Raw genomic sequence first — 26,435 nt, forward strand, 5'->3', positions numbered from 1 at the left:
GGCTTAGGTTATGTCTACACTATGAGTGTACTACCAGTGTGGAGATAGGAGCACACAAAATACTCCTGTGGTGGATGTAGTTATACCAACAAAGCAGGTGCATTGACAAAAGTAAAACAAGCTACACCAAAGCAGCCACAGTTCTGGCATCCAAATTATGTTGATTCAGCTTTGCACCTCTTCAAACTCCTGGGAAGCGTATTTTTGCTAGCAGCCACCTTCACAGCTGACATAGTCCTTTTATTCTTTTTCTTCAGAGTGAAGAGCTGTGTTTCTAAAAAAACATATAGAATTCAGAATGTAGAGTTTTCCTGTTCTGCTTTGTCTGCCCAAAAGAGAAACAGATAATTATTTGTCTTTTGGGATGAAAGTCAGAGCAGTACAATGCAATGGGAGTAATAAGGATTCCGAGGAAAATTGAAGGGGGGGGGGGGGATGGCAAAACCAAGGGAAATCAAATCTCTCACATACCTTTTAATCTAAAATGTGCTGCCATCTGTTGTGAGTGACAAATCCTGTCATAGGTCCAAATGGTACAATAAATTACCTTCCCTACCCAGCCCAACATGGCAATTCCGTTATTAAAGCTTTTTCAAATTTGGTATTTTTTATTCATTAATCGATTTAATTGATCTATTTAATTTATCAATTTAATTTAATCGATTTAATTGAGCGATTTAATTTAATCCTTTTCTAGCACTTACATGCATGTTGCAGTATAGAATCCTTATCTGAAAATCAGCTCCCCAGCTGTCTGCGGCTTATACTGCTCTCCAGTAGGGCATTTATTGTAGTGGATGTCTGGCAATGACTTGTTAGAGTTAAGGTTGTATAACAGTTTCCATTTTCAGTCATACTTTTACTGTTCGATTTGAATTTTTCCATGTTTTATGACATACACTTGATAAACTATTCCTCAGTGTACAATCTGTACCATGTCCAAGACAATAAAAACACTAGCTGGATGCTTTTGCTGAAAAGATGTCAATGAAATTTTTAGCTGCTGACTTGGGACAATTTACCATTATACTTGAGAATTGTCATTTGTTTTCTTCCCAACCATAAAAATTAAGGCAGCTAATAACATAGTTGTTTTCCTTCCGAAGATTCAGGATGGTAGCAGCGTGTTGGTCTGTTTGGTTCATGGTTGACAGATTTTCTTTGTTTTCCTAAAAGATAAGATTTTCTCTCAGGTTTTAAGCATAGGCTCAAGGGCACATAGAGCACAAAGTGTTTCTGTGAATCAAAGCACAAAATCCTTTGTAGAGTTAGGCATGTGCAAACATGGGCCTCTTCTGTTAATCACATCCAGGGCATCTTACTCTCATTCTGCCTCTGGAAATTATGAGAGAATCCAAAATAGGGATATTCTGAAGCTTCTGGGATTTCATCATTGTGATGTTGTCCAACTAGATACTGGTAGTTGGAATAGTACTAAATTAAAATTTTTCCAATGCCATTTACAATTTTTTGAAAAGGAAGCAACAAAATTTGAAGGAAAATACCTTCTTTATGACTCATTCTCTTGTTTTAACAAAGAAATTTTATACAAAATGTAAATATCGCAATTTGCTTGGGTAAGTTCTCAGGCAGTAGGGAATGACTGAAGATCAATATTCTGTTCTTTTGAATTTGTGCCTTATGCAACAGTCTTTACTTACATAAGCCTATGTAATTTTTCTCTGAAGTCCATACTTTTTCTGCATGTGAGGTACATTTAGAGGATTTTGAACAACTGTGTATGGCACAGAGTTCCTGAGTCACAGATGACAGAAGTGCATGTTGAAAATAATTCAAATTAAGCATAGCATAAAATACTGGCATATATAGGTCAGCTAAATTTGCTTCAAAGCTAACTGCTTCCTTTGTGTAGGAAGGCTGCTGCTAGGTAGAAGGGGAGTGTACAGTGCATGGGTTTTGCTTAAATTATTAAAATCTACACCTTGAAGAATAATTCCTTAGAAGAATGAATCACTTGGTCAATAAAGGCACTTGCCCAGTGTGACAGTAAAAACAATAGTGTGCACTGATGGTAGAGTCAGTGGATAAAGATTTTTCTTTTGCCTTTTTTATGTTTTCTTCCAGTTTGGCTCATTAGGATCATAGGAGAGCTCAGGCTGGATGGTATCTCAGGAGATGACAGAATCAGAGAATAGTTCAGGTTGGCAGGGACCTTTGGAGATCATCTAGTCCAACTCTCCTGCTCACAGCAGGGTCAGCTGCAGCAGGTTGCTCATGGCTGTGTCCAGTTGGGTTTTGAGTATCTCCAAGGACGGAGAGTCCTCAACCTCCCTGGGCAGACTGTTCCAATACTCGCTCACCCTCGCAGTAAAAAAGTGTTTTATTTTGTTCGATGGAATTTCATGTGTGTTTCAGTTTGTGCCCATTGCCTCTTGTCCTGTCACTGGGCGCCACTGACAAGAGCCTGGCTCCATCCTCTTTGCACCCCACTCAGGTATTTATGCACATGGATAAGGTCTCCCGTGAGCCTTCTCTTCTCCAGGCTGAGGAGTCCCAACTCTCCCAGCCTCTCCTTGTATGCCAGATGCTCGAGTCCAGTGATCATCTTCATGGTCTTTTCACTGGACTCTCTCCAGTGTGTCCCTGTCTCTCTTGTGCTGGGGAGCCCAGAACTGGACACAGTATTCCAGGCATGTCTCACCAGGGCTGAGTAGAGGGCAAGGATCCCCTCCATTGACCTGCTGGCAGTGCCTTTCGTAGTGCAGCTCAGGATGCTGTTAGCTTTCCTTGCTGCAAGGGCACATTGCTGGCTCAGGTTCAGCTAGTCCAGCCTCCTGCTCAACGCGGGGGAGCCTCAAAGATCTTTTAAAGAACCTATACATAAAGGTGCTGTTAAACACAATGGTCACTGGAATGCTTTTGAAGTTCTGTACATAGCTATGCTCTAATAGTAAGGATGGAGACCTTTTGTTTGCTGAGGGAAAAATACATCCTTGAAATGACATCCTGCCAGCCAAAGGTAAAACACACATTTTAGTGTTGTTTCAGTAACAATCTATGGCTGCATTATTTGTGTCTACATGCATGTTATCACTGGCTCTTGGGCCGCATGTATTCTGCCTGCAGTAGAGTAACTGTAGTTCATAGACCTAACTCAGCTGCACTGATATAAAGACGCTTGTGTATTTGCTTGACTTCTCTTTGCACAGGTACTTTTGTGCTAGTGTAACTGGGTGCTGAACAGGTATTACTGAGTAAATAAAATAATGTATTTTTTAAGGAAATATATAAAAACTGGGTGTTTAAAGCTGGCCTTAAAGTTTTTGTGCCTTAATTTTCCTGTTTCAAAGCAAAGTTAATACTATGTACAGTACCTCACAGCAGATGTTAAAAGGTTATAGTCCTGAAATGTATTGAAATCCTCTGAGGAAAGACTATTACAGGTGTGCTGGGACAATATTTAACATTCTTTTTCTGTTATTTCAAAGTACTGTTTATGAATTTATAGGTGAATATATATCTCTAAATGCAGTATGAACAAGATGCTAACTATATTATTCAAGAACTGGTGTTAAGACTGAAGGCAGGGATTCTTTCACCTTTTCAGCTGTACAATGGCGAGGCTTTGGAGCAATACAAACTCCATTTTTAATTCTCATGGTTTAGCACAGACCTGATTTGTGGGCATGCAGCCCTATTTATATGATGTGTTATCCTCTTTAGGGCCAGCCTACTCAATTAAAATAAAATTACTTAAGCTTATGATCCAGATCTCTGATATGCTGGAAGTTGGATATAGAACCAACATTTGTGACCTTTCATGAATTATTTGAGATAAATAAAGCCAAGATGTTGTTCTAGGAGTGGAATATGTGTTAAATGAGTCTTGGGTAAGAACACTTGAGAAATTTGACAAAAAAACGGTTTTGGTTTAAATAAAAGTGTTTCCTAAAAGTCACCCCAGAATGAACATTCCTATCTAATGAGAAACCATCTGCAACTGTATATATTGCATATAATGTAACATAATATATATAATCCCCCCCAGCATGATATGTATGTAGTAAAAATAGTGTACTATCAAAAGGGTATATAAGGGGGTTTAATAAACTGCTGCTCCTTTTTTTTTTAATCTCTCCCCTATTTTCTGTATTTTTTCTAAACTAGGGAGGAAGTGACTGTATGATTCCAGAAACAGTGAGACTGGCTCTGAATTTGAAATTATACTTCATAGTTAGAGAATGGATGACTGCTGAAAAGACAAATCCATTTCTCAAATAAGAACAGTATTATTATGTTTCTGTCTCTGCTAGTAATCATTTATTCTCTTTGCAAATAATAAGTACATTTTAAGAAAATCAGGGTCAGCTTTAGAAGACAACAAGCTTTATTGGGCTGCAGTTCCAAAAACATTTTTTTTTTAACTTATCAAAGCTATAGATCTTGGGAAGGATTAAGCTGATAGGTTAAAGGTAAATACTTTTCCCGGCTTCCTTTAAAGATAAGCAAATTGGTTTCTAAGCTGACAGCACCTGTGTGAGTCAAAACCACATTGTGTACTTTTTTTGTAGAGCAGTGAATATGTACTAGCAGTATTTGATGGTCGGCTTCCCAAAATCCAAATTCCACAACAGAGAGGAAAAAATATTTTTACAGCTAAAGAAGTTATTGGGTTTGTCATACTTTGTTCTGGTTATATTTTCAAAAGAATGTAATAAGCTGTATGAGAGCCATTTTTATGTGCATTTATAGGCACAGACTTTTTGTGTGAGTTTTGTGACCAGATATCTACTTTATATACATACGTATAAATGATAGTTTCAAATGTTTTGTGGTGCAGTTCAAGCGGTCCTTTTGAAAACTTCTTTCTCTGTGTCTTTTACCCCTGTTGCATAACAACAGCAATATAAATGCCATGTAAGAAAAGCAATACTTGGTGCAGAATTTTTTAAGTTCCTGTGAAGGGAAAAAATACACTGAGTATCTTGTTCTTTTGCCATTTGCAAAACCTTGCTTACTTTGTATTTCCTTCTAGGTCTTTTCACAGTTTTCTAGACTTGGCTATTTTAATTTTTCTTTGGCCTGAAAGTTGCCATACAGTGTTGGATCTCAGGCATTGAGCAAACATGGTGATTTTTAAGTTACACAAACATAAACAATTACACCTTTGCAAATTTATTCCATAGCACGGATTTTGGTTCTGACCACTTCATGTCCTGTTTTTTAAAGCTTGCATAAATGCAGTATTATAGGGGTATTAAGGAAATAGGATGTTGGGTGGAAGGCAGATATCTTTAGGTCAAGAGGGCTTTGGTGGTAAAACCAGTGAAGTGCTACACATTTGTCAATTTACTGCTTTTCCTTACGATTCTCCAGGCCCAGTGAAAGAAGCTGTATCTTGCAGCTTTGCAAGTTTTGCTGATAACCTGCACGCTGGGGACTTTCTGCCTGCACAGCTATGGCAGTTACAAATCAGCCCTCCTCACACCTAACCAGCGTAGCTGTATTAGGACTCCGTTTGTAGTCACCATCAGCAGAAGCCATCCTGGTGTTGAAGTTCCTGAATGCCCACTGAGTTTCAGCTGTGGTGACCTACTTGCCACCCCTTATAGGTGCATATTAGAACTGATAGAAGGACATAGCTTACGGAAATAAATTGTGAAGTATATACGACTGTGAAAGTCTCTTCTCTAAATGTGATCCTTAAAACAATGCACGTCTCTTTGGATGTTTGGCTGCACAAACAGGGCTAAAAGGTAACAGCATCCCATATAATTTAGAAGGAAAAGATTTTTTTTTTTCCCTTGCTGTGGCCTTTGTAAGTTATTTCAAACCTTGCCTGTAGTTGCTAGATCTGTGTTGACATTTATTCGCGATTGTCAGTCTAATTTACACAGTTCGTGAAAAAGGGGATTATTTCAGACCTTGTTTTCAAAAGATTTTTTTTTAGTTCCTCTTTCCATTGCTCATGTTCTGTTTTCTGTCTGTATCGTATTTCTCTTTTTGTTAATTTGCAGCCCTCAGAAAGGCTTAAACAGTGAGTGCCAAGTACTGCTCATCAAAAGATCATTTCCAAGTTGTATTAATCTTTTCCAACATATTTTCCCGCATGAAAAAGAAAAAAAACCTGCCAAAAACATTCTTTGGCACACAATAAAATAATTTTGGGTAGCAGACATTTACTCTGAATTCTTGGCAGAAGGTGAACAGGTCAGATATCCAAGAAAAAAGGGTGTAACGTTTAATATTAGTGAATAATCGCTTCTACAAAACTTTGGGTAACCAGACATACTATAATTTTGGCAACTGACACAAGCTACAGCTAGGGATCCTTTCTTTATATTTCCCAGGGACTGTGAAAGAGCTTGTAATACAGGACACATTTCCCAGGGTTCTGGAAATAATTTTAATCGTTCAGCAATCCTAATCTTGAAACTAGTGTACAAGCCCTATTGTTCAGCTGATTTTTCTAAAAATATATTTCAACTGCAGTTCTCTATTTTAAATTGCTAATGTGTGTCCTTGTTAAGCCCTTTATGTAATTGCGAAGGTAAGTCTTCAAAAATAAGCAGACACTGCCAAAACCAGAGAGGCACTCCAGGATGTATTACCGAGAAAGAAAAAGCTCAGCTAGGAGAAGAATCTCAGTCTGCTGTGAATAATAAACAAGATGTGGTGTAGGATTTTTGCCCACCTTTTTTTTTTTAACTGTTTGTAGAATCTTATCAGTGGCTTGAGGCACCAGACACATATTAACTGCAACCGAACGTGTTTTGGAGAAACTGATGTCCTTTTTGTGAAGCCTCTGCATATGTACACTAGGGTTTTATGACCCTATTTTTATTGATACATAATTACATTTAGACAGAAATCTAAGGAGAAGCAAGGATAGGGATCCATGTTACATTCTCAGTTCTCACTCAGTGCATCATATAGAAGGGGAAATACTAGACTCTAAAATGGCAGCTGCAGTCAAGTACAGTGAAGAACATCATTGTATTCTCTTGGACAATGGGCAAGAAATTATGTCATTTACCTCAGGAACTAGATTAGCGTGTGTTAGGCCCAGGATTAAAAAAATACAGTTGCACTAAGTTAAGCTGTTTGCTTCTGGTTTTGCAGCCAGAAATTCCATTCAAATATGCCTTTAGTGCTGCGTGTCCCTTGCTTCTCTACACTGGTAAATCTAGACCTACGGAAGTCTTAATTTAGTGTTAACTGTGCTGTTTGTACATCATTAGTATTTGGAGCAAATGATTTTGTTAATGGTTGTATTTCACTCTTCTTTAGTGGAATTTTTTTAAACTGCAGTGGTGGGGCTCTAATTTATTTCAGAACACCACATTGCACCACTCTTCCGTTCTTGTTTTCCTGCTTAGATGGCACTCCCAAGACCCAGACGTCAAACTTGGGAAGATGTTTTTCCACTGGTTGCATCTGGTTTCTTTGGCAAGCAGTTGTGCGGGCAGCTTTGGAGTTACCTGGGTTTGGTAACATGGTAAAGCAGCTGATGGGACTGTGTGAGGACATCTTTTCCTCCTGCGTGTGATTTTCTTTTGACTCATTACGCTGTGGAATGTTTCTACTTGATGTGTCTAAATCTCCCAGGATTTTTGCCCATATACCCATTTATGGTCATGAAGATGACTTTCCCTTACCCCTCACAACCATCTTTTTTTCCCTGCAGCCTGTACAGCTGTAGCCAGCTCTTACGTGCCTTCCGTTCTTGCATGAATTTTACATCGGTTGAAGTCTTAGCAGTAGTGCCAGGTCCAAGACTACCTTAAGAAAACAGGCACTCATACAGCCAGAAAACTTGAGATTGCCGATGGATCCCATTATAGCAGTTGCAGGTTGGTTCTACTGAGCCAGAAGTTTTAATCATTTATAAAACCTTGGTCATTTTTGTATCCTGTACCTGCCAAATACTTTCGAAGAGAACAGCGTGTTACTTCAGAGATGAGGATTGGAAGAGCTGGTATTGGGAATTTCCAAAAAGAAAGACAACACAATGTCAGAGAACTCAGTGACATAAGAAGTGTTGATTATTTCCACCTGGAGATGGTTAAATTGTTACAGAAAAAGAAGGGGTTGTCAGATAGTTTATGCCTCCTCATTTTTTTTTTTTTTTCCTCTCTTTCTATTGAGGTAATTACATCACTAATTTAGTGATTTCTGGAAATTGAACCTAAGATCCCTGGATTTGAAAACATCAATCTGAACTGCTTAAGTTAAAGAAATAGGAAAATTTATTAAAGGAAATGACACAGACCTCCATATGAAATCTCAATGTTTTCCAGGACGGAGGGCCACACTGGGCGTTAGTTATACAAAGATTTGTAGGAATGGGTTGTTACTTGTACTCAGTGTTGGAATAGTGTTCATCATAAAGATGCGTGAGATGTGTGTGAAAGGCAATTTGATGTTCATAATTCTTTATTCTCTGTTTCATTCTACAGTAACAAATGCTTCAGTGAAGAATCTTATAGTATGAATAATTAAACTGAGTAATTTGCAAATAACTTAGACACATCTGTTTTTTTAAAAATTATTTGAACAGTATACTAGTTAGATTTACCAGAGAAAACTAAGTCCAGTTAGTTCACAAACAGAAAACTTTCGCAGTATTCAACAGATAGCTTAACTATTGCTAATCAGGGCGTCCCTGAGGTAACTCCTGAGTAACCGTCGAAGACTGAAACACTTCAGAAGTCGTTGCTTCCACAGACCCCTCTTTGTCATTCCCCTCACCTGTACAAACGCAGCAGTAGGTGCTGTAGCTGTTACAATTTAAGATTGCAATTTAAACAAGGCTGCTTTTTACAGTGCTAAAGGGATCGGAAAATGAAAGGAGCACTTAGTGAATGTCAGTTAGCTGGATCTGTGATTGCCAGATGAGCTAGCACAGGGAGTACTCGGCAGCACCCCAGTTGCGTGCCTAAAAGGAAGAATCCTTCACTCCCAGGAGAGGCGAGACACATCTCTGGAGAAGACAAGGCATTCCCCGGGCTGCGTGGCTGCCCAATGCCCTTTCCTACGCCTACGTTTGACAGGCATTTCTGCTGTGAGCCAGGCATATTACAAACAATTAAAACTACGTAGCCTGCAGATCAAACAAGCCACAAAGAGCAGCATTATGTTCATTAAATAAAACCTAGTCATTTTATGATCGATGACAAGTCTTGTTTTAAGGGGAGGCCATTTTTAACTGAAAAAGGAGCAGCCAAGGGAAAAAAATCTCGATCATCTCCGTTTATGCAGTTACAGCAAAATCTATCAGTGAAATTTTGCAAAACACAGCCCTGCATATGCATTTTTTGGCACTGCCTAGGGCAAGAATTCCCAAATGGCTGTGTATGTACCACTGAGAGTATATACAGACACCTCGGTGTGGGAGCACAGAACCAGGACCTGTTACCACTGTCGGTACAAAAAAAGTGAGGGGATCTCTCAATGAGGAGTTTCACTCAGTTCTCAAGTCAAAAACACTTGCATAATGATTTTTGGGCCGGGTGCGGGGAGGGAGGGGGCATTTAAGTAATTTTTTCTGCATTTGTTATTTCCTCTGTGCTTTTATGCTCTGTAAAATCTTTCAAGACCAACTGTTCCACAGTTGGTAAGTCGCCTCCCTTTAAGGTGATCATACCAAGGTCTGCACTATTCATTTGGATATTTTTTTTCATGCATGGTAATGTATCTACAGATTATACATAGTTTGATGGTGTATGTTTTCCCATCTTTTTTGTGGTAGAAAAAACCTGTAAGCCATTCTCTCAAGTCTGCTGAAGCATCTCAAGATGCTGTTTAGGGCTCTGGTCATGTCATGGCACAAGTGACTGTCTGGTTCACTGGTACAAAACCGGTTCAGTGTGTGGCCATTCTCTCTCCCCTTCGACCCTTTGTGTTCATGTCTTTAACCTTAAAAGCTCATAGTCTCATTGCATGTGTCCTCGAAGGGTTTACTACATTAAGATTCATTTATTAGTGCTATTTGAATAGAAATTCTTGTTTTATAGAGTGATTATTACAGTCACCGAAATGACAGAATTTATGAGAAATAATGCATACGGACACAGATTTGCAACTTTCATTCATTTCACTGCTACTACAGCATTTCGAGTTTGGGTCTATTGTAATTTCATGTCATCCCTACCACATCCTTTCTTCAGATCCCCACTTGCAGAGCACCTTCTGCCTCTGCTCTAGCTCCCCGACTGCCTTGACAGCCTGCACAGTCACTGGAGGGGGGGGCGGGGCTCATCTCTTGGCTTTTCATTCCCCAGTGTTGTTTCATGAACTCAGAAGGAGGGCCAAGTTAACATTTGTAACACACGCTAACATTTAAAAAAACTTGCCTTTGTTTAAAAGAAATCACCGTTTTGTAAGACTGAACTATAGAGCTGCACCATTGCTGTATAATTCAGTGTACTCACACACAGAGCCCCGAAGAGAACTGATGACATCTGGTAACTATAAAAGCAAAGCTCAAGTGATTCTTCAGCGTTATCAGAAACCTGACGTGGGTACAGCTTCATTCAGGATTTTGTTAGCTGTGTGTTTTACTTTTAAAACCAGTCTACTTTCATATGAGCCTTATATAAATGCTACGGTAGCACAAGGAGTTAGGAGGTAATTAGCTGTCGGTCGGTGGGCTGACTTGTTTCTGTTGTGTTTTTCTTTTAATTACAATTGTATGGGAGGATTTTTCCAAGAGGGGTGAGGAACACAGTGTCCAGCAGCACCCACTTAAGGAGTTTTGCTCCGTTGATTGTCAGTATCTGGACCTTATCAGATAAGATTTTCGGAAAGTTTGTCACAACTGCTGAAGATGTGCGAGTGAGATTGCTTTTCAGTGACAGTGTAGCCAGGAGTTTTGAGTTTCCTCATCTAACAGGTGCTTTGGCAATAGTTTCTTAGCATCGAGAGAAACAGTAGAATAACAAGATTCATGGCAATAACACAACTGGGCTTTGTGCTGAGAAGTTCCTTCTCTCACGTGCAGTGAGATGAGATGTGTTGCTCTTTGGGGATGTGGCAACTCAGTACTGGACAAAGAGGTTAGCTGAGTGCCACAGTCATCTGTCTGCTGGCAAATATGGGGCTTGATATATGCCAGCAGCCAACTAAAAAGTCTGCAAGATACCAAATGCAATAATGAGAGGGACAAAGTCATAGTTAAAATTAAGTCTACTGTAGATCTATAGTAATGATTTTCTGCGTTTTTACATTTTCTGTCGATGTTTGTTGGTTGCCATTTTTATGCCATCTGCCTTTCAATTGAATCAGAGACCATGTTACAATTTTCTGAGCTGCCGACTCACAAACTAGCTGCTGGCTTTTTTAGCAGTCAGCTTCAGTGCTGCGGGACAACAGCTTAATTTTCCCGTTCTTCTTCATTCTTAAGTAGATTTGCTGATTTATCCATCATGCATTTTAAAGTCCATTCCTTTTGAAGAAGGTTTTGTTACTGTTGTTGTTGATTAATTTAAATACACATAAATAATAAATTAAGTGGGATCTGATTCTCTAATTCTGATTAGTTGCATGCCATGTATTTATATACACATAGAGATTTCAGTGTTCCGTGATCAAGCCCTAGATCTCTCAGACGCAGGCTGTGTATGCTCACTGCTTGATTTTATCCTCATTGTGGTGCCCAGTAATGTGCTTAGATGTCCTACAAAACTAATAACAAGGGAAAAACACTGTTCTGCAGACCTTGCAGTCTATTTTGGATGCAGCAGGAGGTCCAGCAGCTCATAAACTAGACCAGGACATAAAGAGCAATACAGGGTAAGAATTGGACCAGAGATTAGATAAATGGTACTGCAGTTTTTCAGGTGTTTTTTCCGGTGCTTTATTTTTATGCCTTGTAATCCTATGTAATTCTGCTCATAGGTGGACCTACCACTTCCTAAAAAGTGTCCAAAGCATCCCAAGCATCCCTGAAAACTGAGGGAGTGCCAGGAAGGGAAGGCAGGGTCGGGAAGGGAGAGGATAGAGGCTGTTACCAGGAAGAGGAGAAAAACAGTGGCAAAATAAAATGTGTAGGGGGAGAGAATCACAGAGGAATACATACCTTGGTTTCAAATGTGGGAGGCATTCTGTTTGTCAGTTTGGTTTTGCTATCTATCTATGATCGTAATTGAGCTAGCTGCAAAAAGGATCTTGAAAACAATTTGAGTGAGAGAGAGAAAGCATTACTGTGGAGCGAGCCCAAAATCCCGTCCTCCAGCCCACACACAATTGGACATTGCAGTGATATGGGGGAAATCCCGTAACGGACAAAACTATAAATGAAACTACTGTTGACAAGGGGAAGAGGCGCAGCTATATTTAACGGAAGTATTTTCATTTGAGAGCTGCTTTCTTTTTCTTCTTTTTTTTCTTCTCTTTTTTTTTTTTTTTCCTTTCTTGTCTAGTCGGTAGAGACTGTGAGGGCTCTTCCTGTTCGAGACAGTGCATGGGTGGTTTCCCCAAGGCTTTTAATGTTAGATTAATGCTCTGGAGACAGTGTGGTGATAAATGGGTTCCTACAGTTATATCTACATCCTGTTCCCCCTTCCCCCTCCCGCGTCTGCCCCTACGTACAGTTGCTCTGCAGCGCTCGCCTTCATACCCAGCAACAGTTTTGAGCAGCTTCAGCCAGCATTTAAGGCACCGCTCTTTAAAATCTGTCCACCAAAATTCTTTAATTTTCAATGCCGTCACCTTCATTACCCCTTATTTCTCAGACAACGACAAAAATGAAACAGGGAAGAGAAAGACTTCTGGTTAAAGGATGGGATGCCACACTGGCTTGTCATCTGCTGCTTGGCAGATCCCAATTAATTACTTCTGCTATTACTGTTCACTTTTAGAAAATAGGTTTACAGGAGTGGCCTTTCTGTTGTTTGACCTTTTAATGGCAATGCTCTGCACGTCATATCGTACTCAGCAATAAATGAGCAGAGGATTTGAAATCTCTTCCCGGGTATAAGGGAATGGCTCCCCTGTGTGAGCTGCATCTATGCCTTGATTTTATACAACTCCTGCCCTGATAGGGATTTAAGTATTTAGCTTCAGCAAACACCAACAGTGAAATGCAGCACAGGAAATGAAGATTTGAGACACTTTTTTTAGCCGGACTTGCCCTTGTGGCGATTCCTATTTTTTATGTGTTTGTTTTTATTTTCAGTTAGTGCAGTTCTCTGGTTGTTTTTCTCTGCGTGCATTTCCATTTCTATACGGCTTCCCCTATATGTGCAGCGTGCAGGGGAGGGGGATGGGCGGTGGCAGTGGCAGGGTGGTCAGGATGGCTCTGGTTAACCTCCCTGGCTGCATGCAGCCAGCCCGTGTCCTTCTGCTTACGCGGCAGCATCTCTCAGATCTCGGAGCAGAATTATTTTTAGACCGTGAAGGTGTATCTGGCTGGTGCATTTAGATTTCATGTCATGGCTTCCTTTTCCTGCTCTCAGGTTTCTCCCACTCGGCCTTCACCTTCGGTATCGAGAGCCACATCAGCCAGTCCAACATCAACGGAACACTAGTGCCACCTGCCGCACTCATCTCCATCCTCCAGAAGGGGCTCCAGTATGTGGAGGCTGAGATCAGCATCAACGAAGTAAGTACCCCCGCCACCGCCGGCACCATTTGCGCCGCTGGCCAGCACGCCAGGGCTCACGAAGCAACACATCCCAACAGCCCAGAGATGCAAGCCATCGCTCCGCGGTTTCTCTTGATCTGGTTTAATTTTGCCCCTCATACTTTGCCCCATCCCCAGCACGGAGCTGAGAAGCTCTGAGATAGATACGTATTTCAATTTTTAGCTGTGGCATTGAGGCCTTCTTTGCACTGCTTAGGTGGATTTTGTGGTGTTTCCACTACCCCAGTCAACAAATCCGGGGTGTGCAGATTCTTGCAGCATACAAGAAAATGCGTCTGTGTTTACAGTCTTGCGTTTTCGAGGTCACAGCAGAATTTGGCGGGAAGAGCCTGCAGTGTAGGTTAAAACTCCACTCCCTGACACCTGCTAGCAGGCAGCACTGCTTGCAAGCCATGAGAAGCCTGATCAAAAATCCATGGAGGTCACTGGAGACATTCTGCCAGGTTCCAGTGGCTTTGGCTCAGATCATACAAGACCAGGCATCGTCCTCTCATGTACAAGGCAAAACGGTTGTGTGTAAATTCTGACCCTAGCTGGGGCACTGGATGTCTGTGGGGATTGTATGAGCAGCCGCAAAGTGTCTGTGTTCTCCTTGAACTGCCAGGGGGAACAAAGAGGGGATGTGGGAAAAGCCAGCATTTTTGCCCTGCCAACCTTAAAGGCATGATGCTTCGAGAGGGAGTGAAGCAAGACAGATAAGCAAGTACTGCATTACAAAATATTTACCATAGATATTCATAATTGACAGAGATCTGTAATAAATATTAATACATAAAAAGCTATTGCTTTTTCCTCTATAGCTGAATGTAGCATGTGAACAGCATGGGTGAGAACAAAGGAATATAAAATAGATAAAAGGTTGTGTTGTTTGCAATGTGTAGTTTGGAAACTCATTTGTTTTTATCACTAACATTCTGTGCATTTTTCTTTTTATGACTCAATACCGTGTTTAAGAGTTGTGCATGTGTTATTTTTTAATTGGGGCAATGACATTTGACATTCATGCCAAGCTGCACTTTGATGCAGTTGTAATAACAAACGAGTGTTAGGAATCTGTCCCAATTTGCTGCCACTTAACATTTTGCCCTGTGCCTGAAATTGGAGCTACACAGTTAGAAACTTTCAGCCATGAACAGCACCTATCGGTTCAGGTCATATGACAGCTGTAGGGGTCTGCTCCTGTGCATCCAGCTTCAGAATTGGCCTCAGCTGAGAGAATAATCTAAAAATACGCGTGTCGTCACCATTAAGATTTATGGTGCTCTCATCGTGGTTTGATTCTATTCAAATATGTACTGTTAAGTACATTACAGGAAAGCAAAGGCCATTCTTACTACGTCTGAACACCAATAAGGGCTACATATATGCTTCTCTATGTGTTACTTCTCTATGTATATTACTTAAAAGCAGCGAGTAATCAGTGAGTCTGTGAACTAATGTGTATAAAATTTAAGTATTGTTTGTGATCTGTTAAAGGGCAGTCATGGAAATAGTCCAGTGAGCAGTTTTACAGTTAAAAATGTAAGATGCCAAGATCCCTTGGCAAACATCTTTTTCATTGTGTAGCAAGGATTTGAGCCAGGATTCAAATAAATGTCGGTAGAGACATTTACATAAAAAATGTTGAGGAGAAAGAGAGCTTATATTTTTCTTCTCTAATGACTCTTTCCTCCTTTTTCTTCCCCATGAGGAAACAAATATGTATTATCTTAATATTGTAATTGTAAGAGGTAATTCAATGACTAGTCCAACAGAAGCATACTAGTCAGCCAAACAGCTATTTTTCTTTATTAGTTATTGTTATATATTGAAAATTATATTGTTTTCCAGCTACTTCATCTATCCATATCCTAATCTTATCTGCTATTCCTCAAACACAATTCTTTCACTGCTGGGTCTTGATTATTTCAGAGAATTAAAGGGAGTTTGCAGAAGATCAGTAAAACGGCACTTTACGGAGGCTACTAAAACCTTTTTCCTATATTTAAGATAATAGGAAAGTGAAAGTGAAGCAACGCTAAGTAGATATAGCAGTTATTGACCTTAGTCTGTGTTAAGTCTTAAAAAATAGCCCTTAAAGGTTAACTCAATTGGTTGTTAAACCTGAAGCCTAATTTACAGAAATCAAAATGAAAGCCATAACTATTATGAATAAAACTAGCGGAATAAAGCAAAAATAATGGTAAAGCAGTCCTGTACAATCAGCTACAACTGGTGGTGCTGGGTTGATGAATGCTGTGTAAGAAACCACTGAATTTGTGCATACATCTTGTTTTGGCTGAAGGTCATTATTCATCAGCTGCTTCCATTCCTATGCCCCTGCAAGTGCAGGAAGACAAACAATTCAACCAAAGTCTATTTGCCTTCATCATGGCTTTAGCCATGACTCTTTTTTCCAAATACAAAAGAAAGAGAAACTTCCTGCCATCAGTCAGACTTTTTTTTTCCACAGCATAATTTTTTTGCATCTGTAAAGAGTTTATATGCCTGAATTTTCTATAAAATTCCAGTAAATGACTTATTCACCAAACCGATTTCTAAGTGGAACTTGAGTACCACCATCACGGATCTGAGAGAGAGACAGTCCGTAGTAATGTGGCACTGTTGGTTAAGTCAAAGTGCAGTACCTTCACACAACCTAGTTTTGTTTCTTTATATCATTACCTCTTTGCCAACCTCCATGGTGAAGATCCTAAACTTGCAGTTTCACTTCTGCTCGTTTTCCCTGCAGGATGGTACAGTATTTGACGGCAGGCCAATAGAATCACTGTCTCTGATAGACGCGGTGATGCCTGATGTTGTTCAGACCCGGCAGCAAGCATTCAGAGAGAAACTAGCTCAGCAACAAGCCAGCGCAGCGGCGGCAGCAGCGGCAACGGCAGCAACAGCGGGAGCAACGACGACTGCTGTTTCCCAGCAGAACACACCAAAGAACGGAGAAGCCACTGTGAATGGAGAGGAGAATGGGGCACATGCAATAAGTAAGCCAACCCATGCAGCTGCTTGCCACTACTGGGCAATTTGAGTTTCAATAATATTCTTGTATTTAGTTGGTGTCTGCGAGGCGGTAGAACCCAGGGGGATCATTTCAGGAGGGCGGGGTATTTCTAGAAAGGCTGCTGAGTAAAAGTCATGTTTCATGTCACAGTGCTGTGTTTTACTGGTGTCCTTTCGGAATCCAAAAACTTCAGATATCTTCAGAATTGCAAGTTGAAGACGGTATCAAGAAGTGGAGCTGTATGCTCTCTCCTTGGAGCAGGCTACCCAGACTTCATTAGTATTATCAGCTTTATAGGTGCTTTTAGGTATTTGATAAAAGTTGGGACAGACTGTAGCCACAGTTGGTCATTTTGGCCAGGCTAGGAGGGAGATGGGCTGAGAGGCTGGGACCTACAAGCCATATCTGTGTAAATGAAGCATGGCCAGAGCACAGCCTTGAGCACTAACTATCCTACGATCATCCATAGCCTTGGCATGGTCCTTAGCACAGTTTGGCCTATACCAGCTATCCATTCTTGTACAGCATGGCCAAGCACAGGATCATCCATAGCCTTATTGGCACGGTCCTTGGCCCAGTTTGGACTATACCAGCTATCCATTCTTGAACAGCGTTGCCAAGCACGGGATAGGGAGTCGCATGTGCCAAGGACCGTTCTCAGCAGACAGCTTGGATGCAGCCAACCTGTCTTGAAGGCACAGAGGAGAGTTCCTCCTAGTTTTTATTTAATAGCACATGCTTAGTCATACAGTCCACTGCAGATATCTAATTGAAGGTCCTACCTTCCTGAGATTTCCATAGTCTGTGGGAACAGTCAGTTCTCAGGAGCTCTGAGTTCACCTTTGTGTATTGGTGACGGTGGGAGACTGCGCTCATATTTTAGACATCTAAAGTCAGACATATAAAACAAGCAGTGGACATACCTGCTTGTGTAACTAGATCTTGATGACTGTGCTAACATTATAGGGCAGATATGATTAATGGTTCTGGTTTCTGTGTGCAAGCCATATTAGGGCACTGGCTAACTTCTGAAATGAGGCCTTAATGCCTGACTGCCTTCCGAGGAAATTCTAGAGGAACGTGCGTGGCAGGTTTTGTAGGAAGCCCCAACAGCTCTTTGGCTTAGACAAGTAACAAGTCAGGACTGTAGTCATGTAACAGATGTTATTTGTTCTGCGGTGTAGATACCTTTATCAGTCTCCATCTTCTCTTTGATCTGAATAGATTCCTCTGTGGGTCAGTGAGAAAAATGCTTTCAAACCAGGTTTTTCTTCAGAGAATTCCAGTTAGACGGAATAGTTTCCCCCAATAAAACTGCAATGATTTAAATTACATTCTTCATTTGAGAAAGCAATTGTAGAAAAGTTCTGAAAATTTTGAAAATCTTAATGTGTTTTTAGACTATGGATTGCTTATGTTTTACTTCCAGCTGACCCTTTGTTTTGAAATTGAACTTAGTTCATATGTGAAGGGGTGCAAACAGAAATGAAAGCACTTTTAAATGTATCAAAAACTGACATTCTGTCTGTTGACACTTTCCTTCACCTCATTTGTGAGAATTTTGGGGGAATGTCTTCCTGTCTCAGGACCAAAACCCCTAAATTCTTAAGGTAGAAAACTGCTTATGGGTTCATCACTAATACAGAACAATTCAGACTTACTTCCTTCTGATCTGAAGAAACACACATACTATTGTATTAATAAAAGGAAAGTCTTGCAGATCAGTTCGGATGTATGACCACACTCTAAGCCTTGATTTCTCAGATCTGCCGTTTTATTATTAAAAAATAATAATTCTCACAGCAATTTTTAATAGAAGGATTTTCACGAACAGTTGGAGAGCTTTCCTGGAGTGTTGAGGAGAAGTCTAATATCATCCAATAGCTCTATCTGGAGCAGGATGCAAGAACATGACACCGTGTTGTCCAGTAAAATTTCACAGAGGTAGGATATGTGTCAACCAATGAGATACTCTACCAGACAGCAAATTTCAAAGCATTACTGTGGCTGAGCAGCCTACCAGGCAGACAAGGTAACTGAGCAGTGGCAATGGGAAGACAGGAAGTCCTCGAGGAGTAGCTGGCCAGCTGGCATATGTTGTTGGCAGCTGCTCTTGCGCCAGTTGGTCATCCTGGGTGAAGAGGTGAGCTCGGCAATTTAAGGAGAAGGAGGCTTTGGAGAGAAGCTGCTGAGAAATCCAGGGACAGCCCACTCTCTGATCTGTGTGCCTCCCTCACCTTGGGAGGACTATGACCTTTCTGTCTCAGGCATTCAGAGGATATCAGCAAGGTGGTGTAGCACAGCTGCAGATGAGGATTATGCATGGGAGATGCACACAGAACTGCAAAACTGGCATTCTCACCCTTGAACAGACCTGTTTAAATAAACTCGAAGAGATCTGCCTCTGTAATTATCAGAAACCACTAGAAATAAAGACTAACAAATCTAGCTGGCAATGTACTGCATGGGTCTGATTAACACTCTTAGAATTGTATTTCTATCTCTTGTGGTAAAGTTAGAAAAATATAGTTATGTTAACAAAATAACAAAAGGGTCATACTCTTCCTTTTCATTGCTTATGCAGGGCAAACTGTATATCCAGCCTTACCTTTTCCCTTATCACCACGTTCAGAGAGTCTGTTTAGTCTAGGATAGACTAAGACGAAAGATCTGGCAAGAGCTTAGCTTAGGACAAAAGGTTTAGGGTAGGATTGGACAAAAGTTTAGGATAGGATGTAAAATGGGTTAGATAAGGACAAAAGGTTTAGGGTGGATAGGACAAAAGTTTAGGATAGGATGTAAGATGGGTAAGGTGAAAGCTGGGAGACCTACTGGCTAGAAAAGACTGCTGATACAAAAGGTGTGAGAAACTTCCCAAACCTTCATTTTCACTGTTGTTGAATTCCACAGAACTGGCATATACTGGGATGGGTTTGGATAGTGTGCTAGTCCTTAGTCATAACCTGGAAGTCACCCGTATATCAATCTGTCATAAAAAAGTAGGATAGGGGGAGCGGGTGAAAGAGGTGTCTTTGGGAAGTTACCTAATTTGCATTTATTCTGACATGGAGTTCTCCCTGACACTATAAGTCTTCCCAAAAAAGTGTTAATATATTTAATATAATATGATTTTTTTTTTATGTGGTGTTATCAGTATAATATGACAGGGTAATTTGATTTAAGAAAGGGAAGAGACAGGGAAAAATCTAACAATAACAAAACTTTTAAGTGCAGATTCAAATACTAAATAAATAAAATTGCTGCCTTCTCTTGCTGCTTCCTGAGTAATGTTTTCAGCTTTGAGTCACTTTAAAAATTAGTAGAAAAAATAAAAATTGGCATGTAGAAATGGAGCCAAACGTTGGATTGTTTTCCAACTCAAATATTTTTAGTGTCGTTTATTTCATTATATTTGCAAGGATTGGCTTGGGTTTAAGAAAAATAAAGCTCTGGAAAAAAGACTGAGCCCAGTGCCTTTATTATAACTACAGCTGTAAAGAACAACTTCAGTGAAAGGGCTGTCAAAGATTTAAGTAAAAAAACACATTTCCTGAGAAAAGACAGGGTTAGCACTGGTAAGATCTTAAAAATATATCTCTTTTAATTTGGAGGAGATAGAGAGTTAATATTACTCACCGGTATGTTAGAATTATATTTTTTTTTAAAACTTAATCATAATAGTTTGGGGGAATATGACTCTTAATTTCCAGTGATTTGGGATGTTTAATACGTTTCAGGAAAAAATTAGAAGAATATAGCGTAGACTTAACCAAAGATCCTCTGGCCTTTAGAAGATGGTTTGTGTTAACATTTTGGCAGAGTCCTCCACTACGTGACCTGCAGACTTCAGTTTTTCACCTATGAGGGTCTGTTGCACGTGGTAGAACTGCTCTCTCTTTCAGAGACCCCCTCAGAGGCATTCTTTGTGCAAATGAGGTCTTAACCGAGAGCTTTCTGCTCTGAAGATACTTTAAAAAAAAGAAGGCTATCCTTGATGGTTACTGCATCTTACTTATCTATTTATTCTCGTTCCCCATGCACACATTTTAGCTGCATCCATAGGAAAGCCAAATTTTCAGATGAGATCAGGGCTCACAAGAGCTCGTGCTGTGTAAGGAACTCAGCACTCTTACGAGGGTGCCGTCTTGTGCTCAGGGGGTTCTGCAGTTTTTGTTGTTATCATAATCGTATCCATTTTATATTGCTAGTGTCTGTCTGAATCTGAGAAGAGCCTGAAGCAGTATCGCAGAAGCATGAACTGTCCTGTTTGTTCAATGGGGCATTTTAAGTTTTATGCTTAACAGTAATACTCTAAATACGAATGTTCCTGACAACTGATGAAAAAAGGAAGAAAACACATACAATGTGAACATTTGTGAATGATTTCTGAAAGACTCCTCATCTTTCCCTCCCTTTTCTCCTGAACCACCAAAGCTATAGTGTCAAAATGATTACTGGAAGACAATAGAAAATAATCCTGCAGGTATTTAATTGCTCCCAGAGGCCAGTCAGTGTTGCATGTACTAATGCAGGTATCAGCCGATCGAGGTTTCTTTTTCACAGCATGACTATTTGTGGTTTTTTTCACAGAAGTTAATAACATTCAGAGTGTGTATCTAGGTTCCTCCATCTGGCCATGTACAAATGAAAAATATTTCTGAGTATCAGATGGCCTTGCTCTGATAGCACCTTGGAGTAATACTGCTTCCAAGCTGTCATTTGGTTTTATTTGAGAGTGAAAAGTGGCTCTGCCTTCAGAGCCAGGCACGTAACAGTAGGATTGTATGTGGTAAGAGTAGCATCTCATTTAAATTTTTCAAATTAAAACACTTGAAAGATCTTGATTTACCCCCAGCTTCCAACTCACACTGTGAACAGGACACAGATGAATGCATAGCCATTACCACACTGCTGCTTTTCTCATGAAAATATGCTTTAAACCTGGTGATTCTGTGCTGTGCTGAGAAATAGAGGATTGCGAGTTCTAGACTCGTGTGTCTTCTGGGGGGGTTTAATAGTGCTTTGCTTTTCATTGCCCTGATTGCTCAGACTATCATATCAGAGTTCCCAGCTGCTAGTGTCAGGCTAAATCTCGAGTACTAGTATATCTTGACAGTATTAATTTTAGTAGTTATACACATAGGGAATTAACAAGGACAATGCTTAACATAGGGACTCAGCATAGGTGTAGATTTTACAAATAGGCATTTGTAATATGTTTAGTTCTATGCAACAAGTCCATAGGTAATAAGTGTAGTTAAAAATACAGATATTTTGAATTAGAAATGTGAGCTGTGAAACTGTTGTTAGTTGTTTTCTATTTTTATTCTATTATTATTAATTTATTTTGATACTCAGTGCTATGCGCTGATACTCACTGAATTACACGTGAATTCCGTTCCATTCCATCTATGGCATAGATATGGCACAGACATAGTTAATAGGGTACCTAACCAAATATGCAATGAGAAGTGCTACTTGTGTGACTCAGCATAAATTAGGCAGAGCAAAACAGGGTATTTGAAAGCCTGGGTAAGGGTAGAAATCTGAAGATCTTCCTTCCGATGGCAGTTGTGCAACGTCACAGTCTGTTTTGCCAGTCGACGGGCAAATAGCTCAGCAGAGCTTGAATATCAGGACAGATGGCTGATTTTAAATGCCATAAACATGTGGCAATAAAGGAGCATAATTATTCCTCTTGCAAACCTATGGATCTCCATATGTGATTAAAGAATGACTAACTAAAAGACTTAACCCAGAAAGAGAACTTGCATTTTGATCAATCAGAGCAGATCAGCTGGCCAAGGCATTGATTAGATAACACAAGGCTGCCTTTCCCCCAGCCTGCCGGCTATCCGCCCTTGGACGTGCTTTCTGCGAAATGGGCCACACTTCTGTGTGTAACATCTGCTGTCTGCTGTTTCAGTGTGTTACCTGTCCTTGGTTGGTGTCTTGTTCACAGAGGATAATAATCTTGCGTTGCTGCCAAGAAGTGTAGTTTGAGCTGAATGAGGAAGATCTATACTGAAGCAATGAAAATCTGGAGTGGAAACATTGTTCATGATGCAAATAGGAATGAATTGCTGCCACTAAGAGAAATTCATCATTTTAAATTCACTTTTTTTTCTGTAAGGAAATAAAAGAGCTTTATAAAAACCAAGTTACTTAGACTGCAGTCTAAAGAACCCCAGAATTACAGCATGCAGGTTAAGTATATCTATGCCTCTGCTGGTACCTTTGCATATATTATGATATCCTTGAGAAGGTGATCACTCACCATTTCCCTGCCATGCTCAGGGAACGGGGCCCTTACTCGGTATATTCTTCATCTGTGAGTAGCACACGTATTACTTACAGGACACTGTGTAAGAAAATGTATGTTCTGTATGTTACTTTTTTAAAAGAACAGCATAAAGCTTTTCTCAAATGTGGCAATCTGCTATTTTAATAAATCCGTGAGTCATTTTTAATGAAGCCAGCTTAAAAAAAAACTATACTGAAATAAATGCTAACTATTTTTTGGAAGAAAAGCTATGTGCATTTATACAAAATATTTTTGAAAGCGCTACATTTTGAGGAAATATCATAAATTTAAATCATCATAGGGAAGAATATAGAGTAATATGGTCAGTGACACAACACAGAATATTATTTATAGTGTATACATTGCTGTAAGCTTTAGGCCATGGGTAGCCAGCTTGTTTTTAAAGCAGACCTAACAGCATCTTGCAAACTACTTATTCTGATATATCTCCTTACAGATAATCATTCAAAGCCAATGGAAATTGACGGGGATGTTGAAATTCCTCCTAACAAAGCAACAGTCCTTCGAGGCCATGAATCAGAGGTGTTCATCTGTGCCTGGAACCCTGTCAGTGACCTGCTAGCATCTGGGTAAGACCATGACTGAAACCAGCTGCTGCAATTAGAGTGTATTTAGAGATGCAAGAACTTGCAAGTGTGTACTAGAGGTGAATGAGTATTCTCTTCACTGTTTTTTCAGCCTGCAACTGATTTTTTCAGCAGTACTGTACCTGTGTAGCAGTTAAGTAATTATAAGGTGACGCAGAATGTGAAGCATTTGCACATTTAAGATGTGCACTCTGTGGCCCTGAATACACATAAATTTTTTAAAGGTTTTTAAAATAATTATGGATAATTCTCAGAGTATTTGAAGTTCATGTAATCTACTGTTCTTAGTTAATGGTTCACATTGGGGTCTCAGAAAGTCTTTGGCATCCGTGTTTTCTTTTTAAAAGTATAGAGACTCTAAACCAGAGTTCTCTTTGGCTATGTCTGCATTAGCGTGGTGCACAAACAGGAGTAGATCTGTAGAGCAAAACTATTGTGTGAGGACCTTATGTCACCACTGTTTGTATGGGATGGGGGGGCTTCAGGCTGGACCTAGTTTTTTCCAATGAGCTGAACATTAAGGAGTGGTTTTAGGGCATATTTTGCTTTAGTGTCATTGGAAAGGAGTCTAGTTTGTGTTCTGCAGGACTGCTCAGCAATGACAACGAAAGCATGGTAAGTGGGACAATCAGGAGATTGACTTACAAAAAGCACTTTTGATCCAAACAAAAATGCTAATGTAAACATACCCCGAGAGCTATATACAGACACTGTTAGAATCTGTGTTTGTTCATGCTTAAAGTTAAACCTTAAAATGAAGGCTAAATTATAAAAAGTCTAGCTGGGAATGTGGAGGAGAGCTGATATAAGTTAGAGGAGATAAATGGGTCTTCACTTAAAGTTGCTTAGCAGTATCAGAACACATTTCTTACAAGGAAGAAGAGAGTCCTTATTTTATTTCCAACTTTTTGCAAGATCATCAGAATCATCTTCTTGTCTCTGTTGACTTAATACATGAAAACAAGGAATTAAGAGTGCAAATGGGAAAGAATAAATAGGAAAAATAAATACCAGGTTGGGTAAACAGCACAAGATCTCTAAGAGACTGAAGACAGAAGTTTCCAAAGAATAATTTCAGACAACAAACTGGATTTTTGAAATACAGAATCCTGCTGAATATGCTTCGTTTCTGGAATGTCCAGGCCTGATAGTACTTTTGGCATCTGTAGCACTAAGAATCTTCATTTATTAATTTAAAATGGGTATAGTGGTAGAATTTGCAAAAACTGTGTAGGGTTTTTGGATGAAAAACTTTGGTTTTCAGCTCTTTTTTTTCATAGGCTCAGTGGGTCTTCTGGTTTGTGATAGGGTCCCTGGGTGATGCCATGATACAGACAAGAGCGGTAATAGCAGCCACGCTCCTATGCCATGTATTTGCTGTATTTTCTGCTAACTGTATTCCTCTGCCCACTCAGTTTTCTAGTGTCTCAGGCAATATTGCTTGGCAGTATTACTTATCCCTAGCAAATGATTATTATTAAGAAGGGAAGTCCTGATCATTAAGGTCAGTCTCCAGTTAAAATAGGCAAGTATAAAACAGTTATTTCACGCAGATTGTCCTCTTCCCAGCATACAGTTGAGTGAGCCATAAAAAGAGATTTATTTAATGTATAAATAAATAAAAATTAGCATTAGCAAGTATGGAAGAAGTGTAGCATATGATATTCCTTAATCATCCTGGCCCAAATCTGAGAGGATGTTTTCAAGGAAAAATAAGTGAATCAAGGGAAGGCAAAGAATCTGTGATGTACAGGAAATGTTACTGCCTACATAATGATTTGTAACTCAACATCAAATGATCCTGAATGAACATGTTCCCGTACTGCTCCTCTAACTTTTCAATGTATGCCTAAATGCTTTCACTACCCATAGATGTTAAATCATGGTCTAATAGTGAAGAAAACCTCGAAAACTAGGAAGAATTTAGTTAACCTCATTAAATTGTTTTCATGGTCGTTTCTTATTAAAGATGAAAATCCAGAGAAGGTTTCATAAAATCTGAAAGAGCTTTCCCGTAGTGGGGACAAACTTAATTAGAATTTCATGGGCTGTCTTGAGATCAATAGCTCTCATATTTAGGATCATTCAAATGAAGGGACTGTATTGTTGATACAATAGATCTCCTTTAGCCCTGTCATCCTAAACAATATACTTTCTAATAGTAAACTTATCCATTATGGTATTTATTTGAATTCTATGGAGAACAGTCTGCAGGTGATCAGTTAGCACACCCACATTATTATCTAAAGGAAAATTGGTGGGGAGAAAAGATACCATACAGAATTATTCTTTAGGGACACCTGGTGGCGCCTGAGATGAAGTGAAGATGCTGCTTTATTCTGGAGAATATCTGCACAGCTGAAATTAGGCATCTACTCAAGCGCTCTGTCCCTCTGCAGGTACCTACATCTCTCAACTCATTACATAGGGAGTTAAGACTCCTAAGTATAGGTGCTCAGACCTCATCTGTTGGCTGTAGCATTGGTAACTACTTCCCAGTATCTGACTCACTTCTCTGCCGGTGCTTGCCATACTGGACTGCTTCCCTAGGACCTGTGGTTCACAGTCCTAGTGTGCATAGTTTAAACGGTGGACCATTTAATAAACCAGAGTATGTGCTGCAGTGACTGAGGAACCAGTGGGTGTTTAACTTTGCTGCAGGGTGCTAAGCATTGGTCGATGGATCCCTAGGACAGTGATATCTTACACAGCTTCAGGTAAACCTGGAGGATGATAATCAAGAACCATTAGTCAGATGTCTAAGATAGAGGAATACCTTCTCACTATCCCTTCAATTAAGCTTTATCCTTCAGTGTAATAGGTCTTTCTTAATAAGCTTTGCTACTGATTTTGGACGCACATAAGTACATGCATGGTTAGAAAGTACAGTCAAGTGCTCTGTCTCATGCAGACTAATGG

General features: G+C 39.9%; 1 protein-coding gene across 6 annotated transcripts in view; it reads left to right on the forward strand.

The window, feature by feature from the left end:
- TBL1X (transducin beta like 1 X-linked) overlaps positions 1–26,435 on the forward strand; it is a 202,315-nt gene that overhangs the window by 148,968 nt on the left and 26,912 nt on the right. For all 6 annotated transcript variants that reach the window (XM_050915578.1, XM_050915613.1, XM_050915589.1 and 3 more), the window contains 3 exons: positions 13,419–13,564; positions 16,338–16,587; positions 23,366–23,498. In XM_050915578.1, coding sequence (XP_050771535.1) covers positions 13,419–13,564; positions 16,338–16,587; positions 23,366–23,498 — 529 coding nt within the window. The remainder of the gene's footprint in view (positions 1–13,418; positions 13,565–16,337; positions 16,588–23,365; positions 23,499–26,435) is intronic.

The sequence above is a fragment of the Gymnogyps californianus genome, chromosome 1, assembly GCF_018139145.2.
Source record: "Gymnogyps californianus isolate 813 chromosome 1, ASM1813914v2, whole genome shotgun sequence".
NCBI classification, from domain to species: domain Eukaryota; kingdom Metazoa; phylum Chordata; class Aves; order Accipitriformes; family Cathartidae; genus Gymnogyps; species Gymnogyps californianus.